Source organism: Charadrius vociferus, unplaced genomic scaffold, assembly GCF_000708025.1.
Source record: "Charadrius vociferus isolate BGI_N301 unplaced genomic scaffold, ASM70802v2 scaffold72, whole genome shotgun sequence".
Taxonomy (NCBI): domain Eukaryota; kingdom Metazoa; phylum Chordata; class Aves; order Charadriiformes; family Charadriidae; genus Charadrius; species Charadrius vociferus.
This window is the reverse complement of record NW_009647830.1, coordinates 7,991,405-8,005,962: the sequence shown is the minus strand read 5'-3', so window position 1 is coordinate 8,005,962 and position 14,558 is coordinate 7,991,405. Positions and strand designations below refer to the sequence as shown.

Here is a 14,558-nt window from a genome sequence, read left to right as displayed (position 1 = left end):
GATCTCACAGTACAGTGCTTGCCCTGTTGTTACTCCTCTCATCAGGCCTTCGCTTTGACATTTCTTTGTGAGCAGCTGGTGTGCGTGTGCACTCTAGAAATGAGCACCATGGGGTTATGAACTTGGCAACACTTGCCTACAGGTTATACCTGAGGTCATTATCCCATCTCTGGAAAAATCAAACGAAGAACTGTAAAGTTAAAACAGTTCTTAACGTATAGGCCTAGAAAACTTCTGCTTTACATTCTGTTCAGTGCCATATGACTTCAAATACAGTACTTGTTTGCTTAAATAACCAATGAGAAACAAGAATTTCATTCTCATCTGAAAGGCATCTTTAAAATACATCTAAAAGCATAGTAAGTGTAAACTCTTTCTTTGTTAAACTATGAGTACCAGAAACACTTTTGTGGCTTCTTTAAGGGGATTAGTAGCATATCATTATCACCATGAAAATTAGGTAACATAGGAAAGTTACTTTGGAAAACAAAGAGACATCATGACGAAGGACTGAAAAATACAGCACTGGGTTAGGACAAGTAGCATTTCAGATGTTTCATGCCAGTCTTCTACCGTTCTTCTGGGAGACAAGTACTTTCTGTTTTATTCTGTCCAGAGCAAAAGGGATTCTTCTCATTTCTCTTTCTATGTCTGAGAATACAAATAATGACCAGCAACAAAATATTTGTTTTTCTGTATCTTCTAACATAGATCAAACTCCTTATTTTTTTTTATTACCTGAAGTTGTTACTGATCTTCTTGTAATCCTAAATCCTAGCTATCATAGTTCTGCAATATGAAGTATGAAGCAAAATTACCAATGAGGTAGTCAAACAGAAAATAACTGTCAGTGTATGGTTCAGATGGTTCAAGCATGACTAAATTATAAAGAAACATAACCAGCTGAAATAGTGAAATTATAACTATGCACAGATATTTTTAGTGGCAAATATACACATTTTAGCAAGTCTGATTCAGGTTATTTGAGAACTTGTGTAACCATTTGTTTTGGAAGTCAGATTATCAACTTTCAGACTCAAATGTAGGTTCCTAAATAATCTTCACTGATCCTTATAAAGTATGCAGAAGTTTCTATTTGCATGGAAATAAAACCATCTGCTCATGCACAGTATTATTTCTGAAGACTTAATCTGAGACTTTATAAGTGCATAGACATTCAATTTTGTGAACTGTGCCTCTTCTTGAAAGCATTTTTGAAATTTACAATAAATTTTCAGTAAACAATACCTCCTCAGATCTGCCCACACCATCCAAATACTGAGTCTCTGTAGGGAATCTATACAATACATGTGAGATATTAGATTGTTGACTGTGTGCTCATAATCACATGCCACAGTTGTGGCTAGAAGTAGTAGTAGCTCACACTGAAAATGGATCAGTGGGACAACACAAAAATAAATACACATTTCTTTCTTAATACAGGAGACAGTCAAATTTTCATTATAGCTAAGAGCCTAAGTAGAGTTAGATGGAAAAGAAAATGAGCCACAGAACTTAGTTGAATATTCAACAAAACATGATAAAGAAAATGGTCAAGCCAATTGATTTATTCTCCACATACACAGACTTAGAATCTTAAATATGTTTTGGCTGACAAAGTTTGCGTTAGTTTTCTGAAGATACAAACAGCCACTTAAATAATAGTCAGGTATCTGAACCTGATATGAATGTCTATAAATTACTGAACAACAAGAAATTCTCTATCTTAAAATACCTCATTTTTTCTTGGAATGCTTCTGATGATATCAAGATTTTACTGCTAATGACAAATTAACTGAATAGGGGCAATTATATCTATCTAGTGTTCATTATTTCAGAAGTACTGTCTTCTAAACTTTTTTGACCAAAGATGTACTACAATGTGCTTACATGCCAATTATATCAGATATAATTGGCATGTAAGCACATGCTTCATCCTTCACCTTTCAGAAAAGAAAACACTGTAAACATGTTCAGCATTTCTTAGTGTCTTGGGCACTCATTATTTCCATTGTCAATGCAGGATTTGATATCATTAAGCAAAGGAAGTACAATACACAATCTTAATGTACAAATATAATCTCCAAATTCCATCTCCAAACACATTCATCCAGATGCCACTTTCATTCATTAGTATCAGAGTAACTTTTTTTTCAGAACATCAGAAAATCTATTTCCTGAATGTAGTATTTACCTCAGTGTTCAATGCCTGTACAGTATTTGTCATTATAACAGCAAAAAAATACAAAAATCAGAAGGTTGCACTACAGACTCAAATACTCTCATGAGCCTTGTTTTGATAGTGACAATGTCAAGCAGCACTTTTGATGTGGGCACAGTGCAAATATTCATATTTGCTTTCCTAGGCAAGCTAAAAATTAACCATCACAAATGGTCTTGCCCAACCAAAACGTCCTCTAGAAGCCCCATCATGCCCAACCAAAACGTTTTCCAGAAGCCCCTGCATATTTCTTCCCTAACTCACTAGGGTATGTCTAAAACACTGTTGAAAGAATTCCAGAAGCAACTGCATGCATTTCAAAGAGCAGTATGGTCTCATGCATGTGCCCAGTCTTCCAGATAACCCATGAAACTGTGGACATGTCGGGGGTTATACAGGCAAAAGACACGGCTCCAAAGGACTCATAGACAGAAATGTTGTTCCAAGATGGGGGATTAATTTCTCCTTATAAAACTGCAGGGTTGCTTTTTATTGTGTGCACTTGTTTAAACATGTAATGCAATTATTTGATAATGGATGTAACTTCAATGCCAAACAGCTAGTGAAAAAATTATGAGAACAGATTTGCAGCCTCTCTGCCCCTTTGCTTAGCTAGCTCCTTAACTACTTGCCCTTGAAGAACTAGTTCTATCACTGATTGAAACAAACGCAGAAACTTCCATACTGACTTCCACAAACTTTGGCCTTGGGCTTTACTTCCTGTGCAGATTGTCTTTCACTCTATCCTTCTTATTGAGTTCTACCACTTTGATGCAGAAGTATCATTTATCTACTTGTTCTTTACCTTTTCATTATTACTCCTTCCCTTTACTTATCATTATGTCCCCTTCTGCTTAGAGTCTCACGAAAAAAAAACATGGGAAAAACCAAATCTGTAATTTGGTTACTTCGTAATTTCAAATAAACCAACCTACAACAGAGGACCTTACTGTAGGTCTCCAAGATTTATTTAATATTATCTGTTTTGACAGATGAATGACTGTTGTAACAAATTGACTGTCACACTGTAATTGGGGCTTTTTTAGAATTCATGCATGGTAAAGAATGCAGTAGACCAACAATAATTAAAAAAAAACAATCTGATCCTAACTAGGAAAAAACCACACTCAGCAAATGATGATCTGGAGCATATGATTCTTGAGTAGACTGTAGAAATGTTTTACTATTTAAAATAAGGTCACTGCTCTTCCTGGCCCTTAACTTCTACACACTGAAGTTCAGATTCCTGGGGACCACGTGAAAGATATATGCTCAACAATATAAGCAAACATGTTTTCTTCAGAGTCAACAGGAAAACTCCACAGACTTCAGTGAAAGCTAAATTATGTGTACTTTAGAAAATATCATGTCCCTAACATAATTTCATGTTTTTGAGAAAATACTTGTTAGTCTAAGCAAATATTTGTTAATATAAAAGACAGCATGAATAAGACATTTCTAAAAGCTGATTCTTAAATATTCTGCATTTTCTTTGCTTTAAATAGAGAAAGTATTAAAGAAGGAATATGATTATCAAGAATCGTATCCCAGCTTTTTCTTCTGCTACATTTTTGTCTTGTATTTTTGTCTTGATGTGCTGTTCTTGGCTCATGTCTGAGCCTCTACCATCCACTTTCAAGGACATGAGCAAAGAGTATCCCATCAGAGTTAAGCTTTATAAAACTGCTTTCTTTTTTTCAGTTTTTCCTCACCATAGAACAGATTATAACAGTTCAGTTGGAAGGGACCTACAGAGATCATCTAGTCCAACTGCCTGACCACTTCAGGGCTGACCAAGTTAAATCGTATTATTAAGGCCATTGTCCAAATGCCTCTTAAACACTGACAGCCATGACTACAGCTGTTACGACTACAGCTCTTATCAAAACTAGAAAAAAACCCATATGACTATAGCTGTTATGAAAACTATGGTGTCTACAATTTTCACGGCAACAGCTTCATTTATAAGGTCTCACATAACCACCTCTGCTCTATTCTTTTGACCAGCACCATTGTATTTTTATCTCATATTCAGTCATGTGCCTTTATAAGCATTCAGATAATGAGGCATCAATAGTTAATGTAGCAGTTGATGTGCCTGGTTCAAGCTAAAATAATTGATAGCAATGTTTATGAAGCAAATACAGAGTGAAATGGAAGTGCATAGTCTTGTTGCTAGCTTCAGGCATTCACTACGTGCTCCTCCTCCTCTAAATATTTATGTTTCTGTCTTTTTTCTGGTATCCCAGCTTTTTCTTCTGCTGGACTGTCACATCAGTCTTCTTCAGTCATCAAGTATTTATTACAAAGTCCACAGCTTTTAAGAGAAAATCTCCTGCTTATAAATTTTTGCAATATGCTACTGAATACACAGAACTTCACAAGAACAAGGAAATAAACTCATACTTGAAAAGAATTCAAGTAAATATTTGTATGTACAATTATACCTATGACTGTGCTCTGTTGGGAATACACCGGCAGTTTAAAAAAAAGACAGTCTAAAGAGGAGCCAGCTAAAGCATTGTCCTACTTACACCACTGATACAGCCAGACTGTGTTTTGACAGATACTACTAGTTAGGAGTCATCAACCATAAAAAAAATGGTATTTAATACTATGCAAACAGAACAGAACTTATTTGCTTTTATGTAGAAAAAGAACAGCCATGTATATGTGTTCTGTAAGTACTTCAGGAAGGTAACACTTAAATCTTTCCTAAATATTTATAAGGTCAGAAACAACTAATATTTCAGCATCATGTTCCACTTAAACCATTGTAACCTAATGCCAAGTTTCCTTTGAATTCCAGATGCTCTGTTTCTCCATCATTCATTTAAATCCTGTAACAAAATATAGTTACCTCTATATTTACTCTATTAGAATTAATAGTTATGTTTAATCTAGTCTTTTGCATATATATCAACATGCTTCCCTTAATATTCATATCCTGAGTAATATTTATACCCATAAACAGTTGAGATAACTAGCAAAAAAAGCATAATTCAAATTTGTTTATGAAAATACTTATGCTCATCTTTAGTAATCTAAACTGATTTTGGCAGTCACAAGGACTTGCTGCTTGCACTGACTTTAGTTCAGAACAACTGAAAGTGAAGACATTTTTCTTTAGCAGCCTGAACAACTGTTCTCTTAAGACAGTGGAAATGTCCAAGAGAAAGCAACAAGCACTGGATTAAGCTTTAATTTTTACACATGAATACTGAGTGCCTCACTGGACTTCTGAGACAGAAAACTTGGAACTTCCACCTCAGACACATGGGAAAGGATCTCCGTTTCACTTCTTGGAATTCTTTTTAAATAATTCTGTGGAAATGTACAGGATTCCATTGGTACTCTATGTTCTTCAGCATAGCCAGAAAGAAAATGGGGAGAAAAGACATCATTCCATCTTCATCACAAGGACAAGAGCTATTTTAAGAACAAACTGTGAGTCAAACTTCTTGCTAACCAAACAGCAAATACCTGAAATTGCTTAGCAAATGTTCAATCTTAAACAAACAAAATTTATTTCCAACTATTTAAAAATGTGTTTAGTTTTTTCCTGTTGGGCTATTTTATTTTTGTATCTATGTCACTATATGTTTCTATATGTATGTCACTATTTTGTATCTATGCACTAAATGGACACACACTTAAAACATAAAATAAAACCTCAGAATAAGGCCCTACTGACTTACTGTTCTCTTCCTGTACCTTTCTTGTCCCTAACAGTAAAACATTCATTGTTCATCAGTACTGGAAGATACTGCAAGGCTATCAACAAAGTTGTCTAATCACAATCCTATTAAAGCTTAATATTGATCAAATTACATAAACTGGTTCAATAAAACAAGGTCATTACATTTCCCTCTTTGGATTTTCCCATCTATCATGCCTCCAGTAAGTGTTTCTAAATAACTGGTATCTTATTACATGAAATAAAACCTTAGCGATTACCAGTATATTTCCATTACTGATTTTATTACTGAATTATTGTAGCTAACAATTGGAGTTTAGCTGAAATCTATGGGCTACTAGGGGATATCAAAGGATTCTTTTTAGCATTGCAGTCCCACACGCCAAACAATTCTACTAGCTATATCCAGAAAGAGCAGATTTTCAAATAGTGCTAATGATAATATTTATTAGAGAGGGAAAAAAAATTGCAACATCTTGAAGAATTTACACTTAATTAGAACTAGCTGTTTAGATCTCCACCAGAGAGATTCACTGGAATCATAACACACTAAAAGTTGCTGGAAATAAATAAATAAAAAAAAACCCAAATAAAAATAGATTAAGGAACTGGAGCCATTTCCCCTTGATGTTCCGTGTCAAGACCAAAAAGAAAGTGTGACTTTAATTCTTTAGTACCGGACGCTTCCCGGTCTGTTGTAAAGATTCATAGTAAAGATACTTTCAATAAAATTCTAAAGTGACTAGCATAGAAACAGGTTAGTCAATTGTTCCATTGTACATGTGATATTAGTAGGTCTTTCATAAAGTTGTGAGTTTTTATTACGTATTTAATTAAATGAAAAGTTAGACATTTGTTTGCTAGCTACCATTAAGACTTGTTTATTATTGCTGTGCAATTTCTCTGAGAAGGATGCTGTCTCAGTTGGACCAGATGACCTTTAAAGGTCCCTTCCAACCCAAACTACCCTACGATTCTATGAAACAGACTAATACGTATTTCAGTAACACTCTCTTCTTGGATAGCTAGGCCTTTGCAGGGGGTTTGGACCACTTGAGTTCCAGTGGTCCCTCTCAGTATAAATTATTCTATGATCTCTACCAAAGAATAGCATATTTAGACTGCTGTAGTTTTAAAAGGTCCATTTTAAATTTAGGGGGTTGCATGCATTATGCATGCATAAATGCAAATTCTCTGCATTTATTCTCATGCAGAGAATAAATCACCTCATGTAAGTTTATCTATCTAAAAGTTAACCCCACAAGCTAGGCATTAAGGTTCTTTCTGTAGTCACGAGAAAAAAACAAAACGAAACTAGAGCATTTCCATGTTCACCCTACCCATCTTACAGAATGAATTGCCCTTTCCAAAGGGCCTAATTTTCCCATTTTCTTATAGAGACATTCTATACAATTAAGACTGAGTGCTTAACTTTTAGACAGCTTTATCAGTCAGAACGAATTGTACTATAAAAGACATAGCATAGGTGCAGATTCCGATCATCAGAACATGAGAAGAGTTATAGCCATGTAAAAAAAACAATCTGCTAACATAAATGCTCAGTGAAATCACAACTTAGATCTTCCTTACAAAAATCCAGTAACTGCCCAGTAAAGGAGATCAAAACACACAAAGGGAAGATTTGGTAAATAAATCAGATATTTTATCTATTCTTTAAAGCAACAAAACTATGTAGCAACATCTTTTTACCCACTTAAAAACATCAGCGTAACTACAGCAATGTCAGTGACTATAACGTCATACCATTTCCATCATCTATGAATTTTCTCTGAAACCAGATTTTTTATTCAAAGACTGAACAAAATCAATGTATTACTGCAAATATCAAAGCACTAGTCAATGAATGCAGGTCATAAACTTCCATTTTCAATTGGAACAATATTTCACCTATGACTTTTGTTTTCAAATTAGGATTATCACAGGCTTTTCAGCCTTGCAACAGCATTTCTCTAAGCTTTGTTGGGCTCTGAAGTGTAAAAATTCTTTAGCAAATTTTAAAAATGCTGATTTTATGAAACAAGCACAAAACTTCCCCAAAAAATGCTGCAATATCATTGACTTTTAATGTGAAAGTAAAAAAAAAAAAAGATAGTTGCAATATTTTATTTTGATTCAAAGGACTTTGAAAGAATTTAACATTTTTATTGAAATTATACGAACATTCAAATTGAAAATCAAACCATTGTATTTGAAATCTTAATTTGGAATTTATTTTCTCAGAATCATCCACAATCTAATTCTGTCATTAGTCCTGATTCAAACTGAAACTAACTCACTCATTAGAGTGAAAAGATCTTACCCATTTTCATCAATCCTTTAATAATAAGCCCAGTGATGTCTAGCTAAATTCCTAGTGCAGGACAGGAGAAAGAGACTGACAATTATCAAAGAAATTGTCCTGACTTTGACAATCATCAGGATCTATTTCAGCATCTTAAAGTCTTTTAAAGTGCCAGCAAAGTTGTTCTACTTTATCATCTTGCACAGCCACAGGGCTGGGCCACATTGTTATCCCTGTTTCTGGTAATATAATATTCAAGAGGCAACAGGCACAAACTGAAACACAGGAGGTTCTTCCTGAACATCAGGAAACACCTTTTAGGGTGACTGAGCGCTGGCACAGGTTGCCCAGAGAGGTAGTGGAGTCTATCCTCAGAGATATTCAAAAGCCATCTGGGCACAGTCCTGGGCAGCCTGTTCTTAGTAACCCTGCTGGAGCAGAAGGGCTGGACAAGGTGACCTCCAGAGGTCTCTTCCAACCTCAACCATTTTCTGATTCTGTGAATATTAGATTAATTTCTAAGTAAATCACTGAGTAAGTACATTATTAATGAACCAAATAGACGTATTTGACTAGAGAATGATGACCTACGAACACCTTGATTCTATACCTTGAAACTTATTTTTGAAAGACTGAAAGAAACAATAAAACAACCACAAAACAAGCTTAGTTTGGCACTGTTTATCAAAGCACATTTATAATTATTATAACGCTTATGATTCTTACGATTCATAATTATAAGTCTTACAATGACATAAATTGGGTTTTTTTTCAATGTTCGTTTACAAGTCAACTAATATAGGTGAGATTTTCTAGGCAGTTTAGCTTAGAGAAGATTATGGTGAAATTTGCTTGAGAAAGTTGTAACTGAACATTTTCCTCTTTCTACCACTAAAATTGGGAGTTACAGTTTTTAACTACACTTACTAATCTGTTTAGTGGAGCACTTTTTTATACTACAGTAAAAGACCTAATTTTACTCCAATAAAATAAAAACATAATGTTACGTATTTAGATCCTCTGCTTTCCCATTACAGTAGAGTTGTACTGTATTTAGCAATTATTATTTTTTGTTGGACTCAAGAGTCATGACCTAAATACAATAAATTCCTGTTGTAAGGGAACATGCAGTGCAGACCCAAATACATTTTCCTTAGAGGCTTCCGCTGTCAACAGGCAGCTTTGGGAAGAATAAACAAGACTGCTTGTGAACTAGATTCTTAATATCAGAAGACCTATTATGTAGAGAACACTTCTCAACGGTGCTATCACGGAATTCTACTAGTTTTAGTAAAAATATTCAGACTAATATTTCATTCTTTGTGTGAATGAACCCACACAAAGTAGAATGTTTCCACAGTAAAGTCTGAAATAAACAGGAAGGGGTGTTCTGGGTCACGTTCAGAGGTTAACCAAAGTACTATGATACATGTCTTTCACACCAGCTTCATCTTGAAAACAGTTTGCGGTTTCCACCCTGTCTTTGTCTAAGCAAGATGGATTCTGAATGTCATTCCGTGATAATTCAAGACCTTCTTGCAATGAATGATGTATCTTTATTCACAGTACCCTATATTTATTTTTTCCTCCACCAACATTATTTTGGGCTTAAAGCATTTCTGTCATCTCTACCTGGTCGCTCCACCTTCCTACCTCTCCAAAAAAAAACTTACGAAATCACTCATATTCCCTCTTAACTCAGTTTTCCCCAGAAGCAAGAAAACTTCGATTAGTCTTTTCATGCAGAAGATGTTATTGCCTCTTTGCTCTAGCAGTTTTTTTCTGAATCTCTTCCAACTTGAGGTTGGCTCTCAATCACTACTGAGCCAAAACCAAGACAATAAGGTTCAAACCATCCCTTGGTTTAACTGCATTAATACTTATCTACTTCTAATAAAAATCTCTTACATAATACATTATTTCAGAATGATATTCACCTTTTTTACACCCACCTCCCATTGGCTGCCTACGAAAGTTGCATAACATGTATTTTCCCTCTCTACCACTGCTACCTAAAAGGTCAGAACATATTTTCTGTTATTAACTGCTAGATATAGGGCCCTCAGCTTTGTACCATAAAACATCATCCCACCTCTGTTACTTTTGTTCTTGTGTACTATCATACTCATTCCCTTAGTTGACTGTTCAACTCAATTTTGTGTCATCTAAAATTTCCACTAGGATGCTTCTCCTTCTTGTGCTCAAATTAACAAAAATTGAGCCCCAAACACATTCTTAATCAATTACTACTACTAGCCACCTTCCATCCTGTCAATGTCTAACATAAGTGAAAACTTTTTCCTTCTCTGTTTTATTGCTTACTAATAATCTTACTTTTCCTTACGCACTTCACATCTACTAGTATTTTAAATGGGGCCACTTCAAAAGGTATCTATTTTAGGTATATCATAGTTCCCTAGTCTAACAATTTTGGTACCAAAGAGTGATGTAGAGTTATTTTGTATATAGATAATTTTGGTAAATCCCTGTCATATTTTCAAGTTATACTTCTGACTTATTATTGGTCTTTTCTCCAAAATAAGTTTTAAAATCTTCTCTATTGTTACATTTAGTCTAACTGGTCTGAAATTACCTGCTCACTCTTTCCCTTCTTCTTTAAAAATAGCTGTTCAGTTAAACATAGATGTTCATAAAGTTAAGACTGCTAATCTAATGGAAATAAAAATTACTTCAGTTATAGCAATTAGCAACACAACTATATTTCTGTAACTCAAACTTGAAAGATACAGTTAACTATACATTGTTCTGCTGCAGTATAGATCAGTATAAAAACTTACAGCCATCTACAGTCATACTTCGCATATTGGCTACAGCAGTAACAGCTGTAGCTGTAACAGCATTAACTAATATCTCAAGCTTCATATTTAATGTTATTAATTATTTCCTATTTCCAATCACAAGAGATTTTTCAATGCTTCATTCATTACCCCAGTTTTCATATGGCTTCTTATTGTTCAGATTCTATTTATGAAAAGTGCAATGATTTTTCCGAATCATACTTTTAACTGTTTAAGACAATAAACAAAAAGTGTCCTAACAAAAATGCTTCAGAATGTAACTGTGTCAACACACACCTTCTACATGCAAAGCAGTATGTAAATGCTAAGAAATAACTGAATTTTGAAAACCACTCAAGAAAACAGGAGCTGAAAGAAATATATTATGATAAAGCAAGACTCATTAGATGTCACATTCTAACTAAATAATTATCATACAGTTATCATATATTTATGTATTATTCTCTTAAACTGAGTGAACACAAAATTCTTCCTCTCCATGATAAAAGTACTGGGTAGCATTTTGTCACAGGGCTATGTGATGCAGCTAGCAATTCAAGCTTGCCATTCATAAAACCATAAATGAAAAGGAAAACTATAAAAGTACTATGTAGAATATCTCAAGCCCAGAAAGGAAGCTAAAGAGTATGGCAGTCATAGAAATTATTTTCTTGGAAGGTTGTATTACTAGAATGTTCTATTACTAGGCCAGCATTCTGTACTTATAGAAACAGATTTCTACAGAATTGAATTACTTAGATGAAGATCTAGACAACCTAATTGCTAGGAAAAAAATTGGCTTCTGCCTTAAAGTGTAAGCACTATGTCACACAGTTTCTTATAAGGGAAACACACATCTCTACTTAGATATATGGAGGAACGCTATCTGAAATACGCGTTCTTAATGGTACACAGTAGTGCAAAGTTTTCACCTGACAGATCAATTACTTTTAGGGGGTGTACAGCTATCATTCAAAAAAACACAAGAGCAACATTTACCAGAAGAAATAAAGATTAAAATCATATCACAATCCAGTTCCTTAGACTGACTGTTTCTTTTAGGCTCTGTATCACATTTATGCTGATTATTTTCATTAGCTAGTCTCCTGCATTTTAGCAGGAGCTTTGCTTACACGAGACACAGAAACATGAAAGCTTAGACACCTGCTGATGGTCAGCAGAAATACCTCACTATGGGATGAGTGGAGAGTGCCTCTGTACCAAGTGGCACATTAAATGGGGGTTCACAGATGCAGAACTTCATCTCTTCTTCAGATTTCTAGAAAAAATCTTTGAATACAGGATCTATGCTGTCTTTCACTTATTCTTTTACACTCTTCTGTGAAGAGACATCAGTGGAAAATTAGCTTAAGCGCCCAAAAGTTAGAGAAAAACAAAAAAAGACCCTTGATTTTACTATCAAGATCGTCGCTACTCCTTTTTGTTTGACCCAAGCCAAGCGTAGTCATTCTCATTGCCCAGAGGTAATGCTGAAGTTGCTAATACTATTCTTCAAATGATTACAATCTCTCTCTTTTTTTCAGCCCTATCCCAAGATATTCCAATAGCCTGCTGGGGTTAGCCCTTAAGCAACTGCTTCTGTTCCCTACTCCCGTGGGTGCCTTTTATCTTTTCTACCTTTAAGAACTTTCTCACTCATTTGATTCATCCTTACCACCTCCTTATTCCAGTCACACAGCTGAATCTGGCTTCCTTCCTCTCTAACCACTGTCTAACAGGTATACAACTTTGCCCATGCAAGTATGCCCTGACTCTCATGGCTACAATCAAATTCTCTAGTAAGTGACAGTTTGGAGACACAAAGAAAACAGCATGGAGAAAAACTGCATTTTGAATCATGGTATGTCTCAAACCTCTGTCCAGGTATACAAGCTGAACTAAGATGTTTCTTTGCTTTTAACTCTAGTATATTGAAAAATAATGTTATATTGATATATAATATTGAAATATATCATTTTATTATTTTAGCTGAATTAATTCATTTTGCAGTTCCTAAAAAAGACCAAGGTCATTTTAGATAATGAAATATATGTAATTATTTAAAAATAAATGAATAAAAATATGGAGATAACAGTTGTTTTTATAGTTTAGTATAGTACCTTGTTTAACCCACATAAGCTAGTTTTATTTGTTGTAATTCTAGTTAGAAACTTTTATCTGGAATAGAGTCTGCAGGGAACATCCTCATTCTTTTTTCTTCATTCCCACCATTAGTTCTTTAATTTAAATGATCCCTCATCTATTGTAAATGCTAGAGCAACAGCCAAAAGAACCAGTAGCTACAGGCCTTCATCTTGCTCTACTTGAAGTCAACAGCATTACTCCTACTCTTAACTTTGGAGACAAGACAGGTCCCAACAAGGTCAAATCAGGTACTATTAAATTGTTAGGAGTTCTGCATCCAACCTCAATGAGAGCAGAATGTGGGCCTCACAGAATAAATACTAATTAGGTTTAAAGTGACATTAAGCAGAAAATTGGTGAACCTAAAAAAAAAAAAATCTTTATAAACTACATACCTGAGGCAGTGCTGAGTTAAGCTGTCGCTGGAGGGAGTCTCTGTCGTAGATGACATCCTGTAGGCGTTGCTGTGCAAGTGACAAGCTTTCCTGCGTCTCCCGAAGAGTATCAAGGAGACGGTCCCTTTCATCCAGCATGTTCACCATCAGCTGCTCAAAGTGAGAATCCGAGTCCGAGCCGCTGCTTTGGGACCCCCGTTGACTCATCGGGGTGTCCTCGTTTATCGTTGGCATCACTTCACACATCATTTCTTCAAAAAAACACAAATCAAGGAAAAGCTCTTCAATAGAAAAACATTGGAGGGAATTTCATAAGAGGAATTAACTCTGTCGCATGGACACAGTTAGCAGATTATTGCATTGTTCCCTCTTTCAACTTTGTGCTTTCTATGTTAATCAGATGGTCGATAGACAGAGATTAAATACAGTGACTAATTCCACACAGCAAAGACTTTGAATGTGCTTCCTAAACTGAGAGAAGAACGACTGGAAGGAGATGGAGGGTAACAGAATATTTTAAATAAATAGTTTTGCAAATAATCTTCTCTTAATATGACAGAAAAGGCTTCCTCTGCAATTGTAGTCTCCTTTATCATTGATTTTCTCCCCTCTCACTTAATGTCATTGTTGAATTGTTGGTATTGATGCCAACAGCTGTGATTAATTGCCAGATTTTGTCCTGCTCTAGTCATTTCTACAGTACAGCTCAGGCTAACCATTGATCGAGTATCATGCTGCCTTAACAATGCCAGGTTAATCTATTTTTCTATCTAGTTATTCCCACCCTCCAGGGAAATTATTCTCCAGTGAGCTTGTTCAGTAAGAGGTCAAGAACTAGAAACTCTCTGCTAATTACCATCCCTGTGATATCTTATGCAAATTGAATTACTAGGGACAAAATCACTGTTGTTTGTTTCCTAAAAACAGTCCTGAACAGAGCAAATAATATCACCTAGTCCCATTCTTCAATTGTAAAGCTTCTTATGTAAATCAAAACCTC

At 35.0% G+C, this 14,558-nt stretch overlaps 1 protein-coding gene across 1 annotated transcript in view; it reads right to left on the bottom strand.

The window, feature by feature from the left end:
* Window positions 1-14,558, bottom strand: part of PPFIA2 (protein tyrosine phosphatase, receptor type, f polypeptide (PTPRF), interacting protein (liprin), alpha 2) — a 358,128-nt gene that overhangs the window by 332,897 nt on the left and 10,673 nt on the right. The window contains exon 2 of the mRNA XM_009882625.1: window positions 13,559-13,809. Within this exon, the coding sequence (XP_009880927.1) occupies window positions 13,559-13,807 (249 nt within the window). The 5' untranslated portion in view covers window positions 13,808-13,809. The remainder of the gene's footprint in view (window positions 1-13,558; window positions 13,810-14,558) is intronic.